Genomic DNA, 9,289 nt, shown 5'->3' with positions numbered 1-9,289 from the left:
ATGTGAAACATGGAGGTACAACAAAGAGGTGTAATACAAAGAGGTGTTAAATAAAAAGGTGTAAAAATTAATGGATGAGATTTTTGAAACCAGAAGGTACAACAAAGAGATGCAAAAATTAAGAGGTGTGATTTTTGAAAGATGGGAGTGCGACGGAAAGACACGATTAATAATTTTAAACCGTTGGATTAAAAGTAGAACTAATCTCCTCCGTTGGATTAAAAGTTGACACAAAAAAGTGGGTTTGCTATTATATATAGTCAAGAAAAGTTTATATATAATAAATAAAGAGGTGTAAGACATATAGAGGTGTGAAATGTAAAGGTGTAAAAATTAATAGATGTGAAACATGGAGGTACAACAAAGAGGTGTAATACATATAGGTGTTAAATAAAAAGGTGTAAAAATGAATGGATGTGATTTTTGAAACCAAAAGGTACAACAAAGAGATGCAAAAATTAAGAGGTGTGATTTTTGAAAGATGGGGGTGCGACGGAAAGACACGATTAATAATTTTATACCGTTGGATTAAAAGTAGAACTAATCTCATCCGTTAGATTAAAAAGTATATAATAAATAAAGAGGTGTAAGACATAGAGGTTTGAATTGTAAAGGTGTAAAAATTAATAGATGTGAAACATAGAGGTACAGCAAAGAGGTGTAATACATAGAGGTGCTAAATAAAAAAGTGTAAAAATTAATGGATGTGATTTTTTAAACCAGGAGGTACAACAAAGAGATGCAAAAATTAAGAGGTGTGATTTTTGAAAGATGTGGGTGCGATGGAAAGACACGATTAATAGTGGAACTAATCTCATCCGTTTGATTAAAAGTTGACACAAAAAAGTGGGTTTACTATTATATATAGTCAAGAAAAATTTATATATAATAAATAAAAAGGTGTAAGACATAGAGGTGTGAAATGTAAAGGTGTAAAAATTAATAGATATGAAACATGGAGATACAACAAAGAGATGCAAAAATTAAGAGGTATGATTTTTTAAAGATGGGGGTGCGACGAAAAGACACGATTAATAATTTTAAACCGTTGGATTAAAAGTGGAACTAATCTCATCCGTTATATTAAAAGTATATAATAAATAAAGAGTTGTAAGACATAGAGGAGTGAATTGTAAATGTGTAAAAATTAATAGATGTGAAACATGGAGTTACAACAAAGAGGTGTAATACATAGAGATGTTAAATAAAAAGGTGTAAAAATTAATGGATGTGATTTTTGAAACCAGAAGGTGCAACAAAGAGATGCAAAAATTAAGAGGTGTAATTTTTGAAAGATGGGGGTGCGACGAAAAGATGCGATTAATAATTTTAAACCGTTGGATTAAAAGTGGAACTAATCTCATCCGTTGGATTAAAAGTTGACACAAAAAGTAAGTTTGCTATTATATGTAGATATTTTAAAGATATGTGATGTGATTGATGATCATATTGATTTTAGTGAGTTAAGAGTGAATCAAAGAAAATTAAAGCTTTATTATTAATTTTTAAGAAAATTTTTTATTTTTTAACAAAGAAATTATACAATTACCAACAGATGTCATGTAGAAACACATTTTGATTTTCTTTCTAATTTATCAGATATATTAATTAGAAAAAAATCATGTAATTAATGATTTTTGTTATGGTAAATAAAAAACTTTTAATATTTTTTTAAAAAAAGTTTAACACATGTTAGGACTGATTTAATTAGAATATGAATATGTGTAAAAAAATAATTCCTAATTCACAAAACAAAATTTTGTAGATAATGATTAAAATAATTTTTACTTCAATACAAAATCTTATTCATTTAATAATAGTCAATCTTAAAATTAGTTACAAACTATTAAAGAAAATCACCCACGCAACACAATTCTGGTTACTAAACATATATCCTTAACCCCATAAACGAATTCTTCAATAGAAAAACCTCTTACATAAGCTTTTAAACAGAGTAAAAAATATCCATGGCAAGAACTGAGGTGTTTGGGGAGAAGCCATTTGATCCAAGACACCCATATAACATCCTGTTAGTTTTGGGCCATTCAGACACAGGTTCGAGTAAGACGATAACGATATCGAGAGAGCTAGTGGAAGCAAATATACTTTCTCGGTGTGATCAACGTCGTTTTGAAAAATTGTTACAACCGAATAAGATGGTATTTGTGGATCTGTTCGAATACGATACTAAAATTACAACAACTCTTAGAGTGACAAGAGAAACAGATGGAAGTTTCAAACTAGACGGATGGAATAACATTCTTGATAAAAGAAAGCTCAAAGCTGGCGATCTAATTGGAATGTGGTGGGATAGCTTATATGATAGGCTTAGTTTTAAGATACTGGTTACTTACTGACTGGAGCGGACATCATCACAACATCATTTAGTCGAATATGTATATCGGGTATTTGTCATGTTGGTTAGAGTCCGGCTAGTTGCTCTTGCTGTCTTAAATATCTATTTGAAATATGTTTCTAGAAATCATGCATGCTATTATTTCGTTTAAGAGTTATAATTATATATATATATATATATATATATTCATATGGCTTTGTAAGCTATATATATTTTCAAAATTAATATATGAATACATATTAATATATTAATTTTGAAAATATATTTGGTCTTTAGATTTTCATATCCAAGATCTTTAGATCGGGAATATATATGTGTTATGCAACGTGGGTAGTCAACAAACAAGTTTACACATAAGCATAAGAGATCCAAAATAGTTCAAGCAAATCAAAGGGGTTGTGCAAATAGCGAGAAAAAAAAAACACATGCCATCATCGTTTTTTGAATCCATATTTCTTACGTTCATAGAACAAATCAGTTTTCGCACTCCCAAGGTTAACAATCTTAGGACAACCATCTCTGTCTTTCTCCTGTTGTGTACACTCTTTGCAGTAATAAGCATCTGAGATCCCAACCCCTCCGCAAATAACACACCGGCCTTGAAACGACCCGTAGTTGCATTCATCACATATACGTACCAGAGTACACGGACGCACATAAGAATCACAAATCACGCATTTCCCGTCGCATTTCTCACATAGTCGTCCAATGGCAATCCCAGGTTGTTTCCGGCACATGATCAAATCAGGATGATGCTTTGCCATTGCTAAAGGAACAGTGTTCTTCTACCTGCAAACATAGGTTCAGACCCAAAAAAAAAAAAGAGAGAGAGCCAGAGAGGTCAGTCACTTGTCTATACACTCTTTCACAAAGGAAACGTTACCTAGAGAGATAGCTTCACAGAGCTTTATCAAAAGAAACGAAACTAAAGAGTTCAGATATTACTACTGAAATCATGTAGCCTAAGAATTTGATAAAACTACTGAAAGAAAACTAAAATAAAGCTTCGAAAAGAAACTAGTCTAATTATAATCTTCTCAGAGGAATTTCGTCGAACACCTTACGGGCACAAGTTTCAGCCTAACGTTTTTATACTTTCCCAATTCCCAAATTCCAGAGGCCTAACTCTTCACTACCCAGAAAAATCTTCTATAAGCAAATTCGGATTTGTTCGAACACAGATACATCAATAAGCATAGACATTACAAACCCTAGAAACTGAGAGCAACGAAATCAAGAGAAAACAAAAAAAACTTAGAAAAGGAAGTGAATTAGAAGAACTCACAAGTAAAGGGAGATCTAACTTGAGCGAGATCGATCAAGAAGAACGTTGCGACGAGAAATTTCCAGAGAGCGCCAAGATGAAACAACGAAGGAGACGAAGCAGCTCACGAAATAAAAACGAATCGAGTCGGAGTCGGAGTCGGGTCGGGTTCTACACAAATAAACGAAGTATCCAGATTCTTTATAAGTTAAGTCGGTCCAATTCTAATGGGCTTTTTTTACATTGGGCTTTATAAATTATATACCAAACCAAACCGGTAGATGGTTTAGTAATCCATGTCCCAATCACTAGTACGCAAATTTGGACTTGGTCAAAAACGGTTTAAGGCTCAAACGTTGAGCAAGTAGCAGCAGCAAGCCACTGTCACTAGTACCAAATTGGCAAATTGATTCAGTTTTAAGTTAGCTTTGACTAGTTTTGACCCAAGTGACGTGGCTTTTTCAGTATTTATGTAAACAGTTGAGTATATATGATAAATATTCTAGACATGGAGGTGAAGTAAAGCAAAGAATCTATATTTTTGTAAAGCAAAAAAAAACAAAATATTTTGATACCTTGTGAGATCACATAAATAAAGAAACAAAACATTTAGAAATGTTTAAACATATAGAACTCGTTTAATTATTACACCTTTCTTCCTTTCTTCTTCGGATAAAGATCAATTATTGCACCTTGCTTTAATTTTTATGAGTTTATTACTAAAAATGTTAACCGTCAATTCGTATAATTCACTGTTAATAAATGTCGTTATTTATGGGTAAAACAAAACGCAAATATTTAATTTAATTAGTTTTTATTTATTTTAAAAAAAAAAACTAAAACCCGACCCCATATTTTCTTTCTTTTTAAATAATGGAGTCTTCATAACATTTACGTATTATTTAGTAAGTTCCATGCAAAGGACGAACAATATAATATAACCAACAACTTCTCTCTTTCTGTGTTTATCTCTCTCACTCTCTCTCTCTCTCTCTCTCTCTCTCTCTCTCTCTCTTTTCAAGCTTTTCTTTAATGGCGGCGGCTGTTCATTATCTAACTTTCCTCTTCCTGTTTCTTCTCCAAAACGCTACGTCAAAAGCTTCACCTCTCCCTCCCCTCTTCCGACGGCCGATCCGTAACCACAGTAACCACAGCAACTTCGCCAAGCATCCTCGCCGAAACCCGGTTGTTTTTCCGGTGAATCACAGTAGTTGTGATCTGTTTGCTGGTGAGTGGGTACGCGATGAGACTTACCCGCTTTACAGGGCTAAACAATGTGGTGGAGGAATCATAGATCCTGGATTTGACTGTCAGACGTACGGCAGACCTGACTCAGACTATCTCAAGTTCCGGTGGAAGCCTTTCAACTGCAATGTCCCTAGGTGATACATATAAACTCACTCACTACTCACACTAGCTACTTCATTCGTTATACTGATACAACGATTTAGTTGGATTATTTTGGTTGATGTTTAATTTAGTTATAATATATCATGTTTTCGAGGAAAAGAAAAAATATTCATTTTCTTGATATCGAGGTTACAACTTTGCATCCAATAGATAAATTTATGTTTTGAGGTGTAAAACAATTAGGCGAATGAAGTTTTAGTAGGGCCACTGCAGCAACCAATATTTTCAAGTTTGATTATTTAGTGAAAAAGACAAAAACAAATTCAAGCTGGTTATACCATAAAATGTAAAATATAGTATAGTATTTGGATCATATAAACAAAGTATTTGGATCATACAATGATCCGATCCCAAATTTTTTGTTCATACTGTATTTCATTCTTTTGTGTGGTTATGGACATTCTTTCATAACATCTTTTCATAATTAGGGGGCATTAACATAGATACACAGCAAGTACAACTAAATAAATATATGATATCTCTTTCTATAAGTAAAGTTATAATAAGGTTTATTACTTAAAATAAAAACAGTGTTATGTTAGATTCGCCTTTTCCAAGTTGTGTAATAAGTACAAGTTTAGCAGATTCCTTTTTAACAAAAGAAAAAAAAAATGAAATTGATGTTTCTGTTGATTAGGTGGAGTTTGGTGCGGTTAATATAATAAAGCACTCATTATTTTGTAATGTGTCGACGCAATGATTTTATATATTATTTACTGGTTTGTGAATTATTTGGAAAAAGCAGATTCAATGGAATGAAGTTTCTACAGGAAATGAGAGACAAAACGATAATGTTCGTTGGTGATTCGTTGGGTAGAAACCAATGGGAGTCGTTGATATGTATGATCTCTTCATCAGCACCATTGATTCATACACGTATCATTCATGAAGATCCTCTCTCTACCTTCAAGATTCTTGTAAGTTCCCAACACACAAATCTTTCTACTGTCGGTAAATGAAATTTTTATTTTTCCTTTGGGACTTGATTTTCTTCGAATAACACTCGTGAAAATTGAGGTCTAAAGTTGTATCGAACGTCGTTTTCAAACTAGCTTGCCCAACTTGACGTCGTCGGTGACAGTTTCACTGGTCCAATAAAAAGAATTAAAAGGAAAAAAAAAACTAAAGTTCTCGAAAGCAACATCAGTTACTATTATTATCTACTACACACCGTAATGCATGAATATGAAATAGTACTAGTAGTAATATTTTACTTTCAGATACTTAGATCTAATTAGCTCTTCGAATTAGAATATAAGGTCAACTATAAACAAAACACGTCTTAATTAGTATTTTTGATTACGTATATCTTGTTATAAACTAGATCACTTCAATTATTAGGAGTATATATCTTCATTAAGTTGGAATGTATATTAATCAGTGTTATACTTTCAGCTTTATTCTTTAAAGGCGCTTAAATGAAAGCAAATTTTTAATTTTGCTGAAAATGAATTTCAGTTCTATTCATTTAAAATCAGTTGAAAAGCAACGTTAGCACAAAAATAAAGACAAACATAAGCAACACCTCAAATTATAGTCTCAATTACATTTGCTAATATACATACACAATGACAGGACTACAACGTGAAGGTGTCATTCTACAGAGCCCCTTATCTTGTAAACATAGACAAAATTCGCGGAAAGACAACTCTTAAACTCGACGAAATCTCTGTCGATGCATCGAACGCTTGGCGTACAGCCGACGTTCTGTTGTTCAACACTGGTCACTGGTGGAGCCACACAGGGTCTTTACGAGGGTAAGCTAAAAAATTTGTAACCTCTACTCTATGTGTGAATTTTTTCACATACCTAGGGTAATTAGATCGCTATTGTAAATTGAGTTGACATGTGAATAAAAAATTTTGGGGGTGAGACGACAGGTGGGAGCAGATGGAGACAGGAGGGAGATATTACGGAGACATGGATAGGTTAGTGGCATTGAGAAAAGGACTAAGAACATGGTCTAATTGGGTCCTTCGTTATATAAACGCTCCTCTCACTAGAGTTTTCTTCCTCTCCGTCTCACCCACACACTACAAGTATGTAACCCTCTCTCTCTCTCTTTCTGTTGGTTATATTTAATTATATAATCGATGGAATCTTAATTCCTAGATCAAGCTCAACTTAATTATTTCCAAAACATGTAAATATGTTTATGCAACCATGATTAGATCGGATTCGAGTTAAGATCCTCCAATCCCAAAATGAATTGGTTTTTTTATATATATGAGACTTTGGAAGCTGTGTGATGCTGGTTATAAGAACGTGTAGTGTTGATAATTGATATATAAAATCATCGTGACATCAACGACGTGATTAATAAATAGGAAACACAATCAAACACACATGCGTTGGATTGAGGGTCTTTGCTAGCTAGATGTTGCCAAACTATATTAAATATTGACTTGTTAGTTGCTACCAAACTACTCTCTAGTACTTATACCATTTACCACTGTGCATGGCCTCATTTTTGCTAGCTATAGCTAAAAAGTGTAGACGTGATATCAATTACTGGTGTATAAAAATAAGAATTATACTAGTCTTTCTTAAATGTAAATAAAATAACGTTCCAATAAAAAGTAGTTGCTTATGAGTTGTGAACTTATGACTTATGACTTATGATATGTTATTTCAAAACGAGATATGACTTATGGAGATGAATAATGTCAATTTGGAATGGTTTATCATTTGCCGTCAAAAAGGGATTTGAAATTACACTATAGTGCTAAAAAAAAAAGAAAAAAAAAGGATAAACAATGAGAATAGTTTTTTAAAAAGGTCCACATATGAGCTGTGTTTTGCCAATGAGAAAGCTTTTCCTCCTTGCAACTTGCAAAATGATATACATATAACATTTAATGTTGTATCCTACCACTCTTTTGATCTTTAATAAAACTGTTCCCTGTTACTATTCTTCTTAGTTTGCATGAATTATTGATAAAAAAGACTTTTGGATATGTGATGCAGTCCAAATGAGTGGGCTTCATCAAGATCAAAAACTTCAACGTTAACTCAAGGAGGTAAAAGCTGCTACGGACAAACGACACCGTTTAGTGGAACATCGTACCCGACAAGTTCATACGTAAACCAAAAGAAAGTGATCGACGACGAGGTTAAAGAGGTGAAGTCGCATGTCTCACTGATGGATATAACTATGCTCTCTGCTCTGCGTGTAGACTGTCACCCTTCGATATACAGTGGAGATCTAAACCCTTCTCTTAAAAGAAACCCTGATCGTTCGTCTGATTGTAGCCATTGGTGTCTTCCTGGTCTTCCCGATACTTGGAACCAATTGTTTTATGCTGCTTTGTTGTATTGAAGATTTGATTAACCAAGTTCAGTCAAATGTATATCTATTGAAATTATAGTTTCCTAGTTTTTTTATGTAATGTAAGTTCACTAAGTTGTAACATTTAATCAAAACATATAATTGTGATTGCATGGTGAAACACCCTAATCCTTATCTTTTACACTTCTCCTTTGATTGTTGTATGTAACATTAAGAACACTTCAAATAAAAAGGCCTATACATTGTTGGGCTTGAACTCAAAATGATGGTAAACTAAAAAAGGGGTCCAATAATAATGTCTTGTTCGACATGTTAGATTTCTTTTATGAATCTGCAGTCTTTCTACATTAAGATGCTAGAAACTAGAAAGAAAGAAAAAACTAAATTGGGTTGTTGCAATCTGTAAACTTTAAAAGATGAGAAAAAATAGGAAGTAGATATAAGACAATTTCAACGGACGACCACAGAAGAATCCTAATTATGGAAGTGGGAAACCTACTTTAATTGATTAATCATACTCTTTGGTCAACAAATATATACTCATCTTAATAACCAAGTCCAATCGTTCAAGTAGGATGAGTCTTTGGATGTGACTCAGTCTTTAGTTGAACATAAACAGCATTGATTATAACATAAGTAAAGTGCATACTATGACTGATTAATGTAATGATTCTAACTAATGATTTTCCAGTTCATCATTAGCAATTTGCTTATATAAGATTTTGTTGTTTTAAAAGTATGTATATTTTGCTTAATCCACCCACGGTAATACCAACACATGTCGAAATGAATAGTTTTATTTCGCTCTCGCTTGCTATAAACGGAATTTATGCATGTCCTTCGTCCTTTATATACAAATGGTTTCTTATATACGAAAATAATAAAAAAAAAATCTTATTTTAATATGCATGTTATTAGTTTTGGTATTATCATATTGCATCTACTAATTTCCTTTGCTTAATACTTTCTC

The 9,289-nt window shown here is 32.8% G+C and overlaps 2 protein-coding genes across 2 annotated transcripts; one reads left to right on the top strand and one right to left on the bottom strand.

Moving 5' to 3' along the window:
* LOC104786673 (PHD finger-like domain-containing protein 5B) lies at positions 2,657 to 3,780 on the bottom strand. Its single transcript, XM_010512118.2, has 2 exons — positions 3,642 to 3,780; positions 2,657 to 3,145 (listed from the first exon to the last, which is right to left on the bottom strand). Exon 2 carries the CDS (start codon positions 3,118 to 3,120, stop codon positions 2,788 to 2,790), a length of 333 nt encoding a protein of 110 aa, XP_010510420.1. The 5' UTR covers positions 3,121 to 3,145; positions 3,642 to 3,780; the 3' UTR covers positions 2,657 to 2,787.
* LOC104786672 (protein trichome birefringence-like 45) lies at positions 4,536 to 8,493 on the top strand. Its single transcript, XM_010512117.2, has 5 exons — positions 4,536 to 5,002; positions 5,776 to 5,947; positions 6,606 to 6,787; positions 6,911 to 7,069; positions 7,998 to 8,493. The coding sequence occupies exons 1-5, from the start codon at positions 4,653 to 4,655 to the stop codon at positions 8,347 to 8,349; spliced, it is 1,215 nt and encodes a 404-aa protein (XP_010510419.1). The 5' UTR covers positions 4,536 to 4,652; the 3' UTR covers positions 8,350 to 8,493.

The sequence above is a fragment of the Camelina sativa genome, chromosome 5 (assembly GCF_000633955.1).
Source record: "Camelina sativa cultivar DH55 chromosome 5, Cs, whole genome shotgun sequence".
Lineage (NCBI taxonomy): Eukaryota > Viridiplantae > Streptophyta > Magnoliopsida > Brassicales > Brassicaceae > Camelina > Camelina sativa.
The sequence above is the reverse complement of the archived record's forward strand: the minus strand, read 5'-3'. Positions and strand labels throughout refer to the sequence as shown.

What these genes read in the sequence shown, in the direction of transcription:
- LOC104786673 (XM_010512118.2), bottom strand. Translation starts at nt 3,120, where the DNA reads ATGGCAAAGCATCATCCTGATTTGATCATGTGCCGGAAACAACCTGGG.
- LOC104786672 (XM_010512117.2), top strand. Translation starts at nt 4,653, where the DNA reads ATGGCGGCGGCTGTTCATTATCTAACTTTCCTCTTCCTGTTTCTTCTC. An exon ending in CACACAGGGTCTTTACGAGG is followed by an intron (nt 6,788 to 6,910) that starts GTAAGCTAAAAA and finishes GTGAGACGACAG; the next exon opens with GTGGGAGCAGATGGAGACAG. An exon ending in GTCTCACCCACACACTACAA is followed by an intron (nt 7,070 to 7,997) that starts GTATGTAACCCT and finishes TATGTGATGCAG; the next exon opens with TCCAAATGAGTGGGCTTCAT.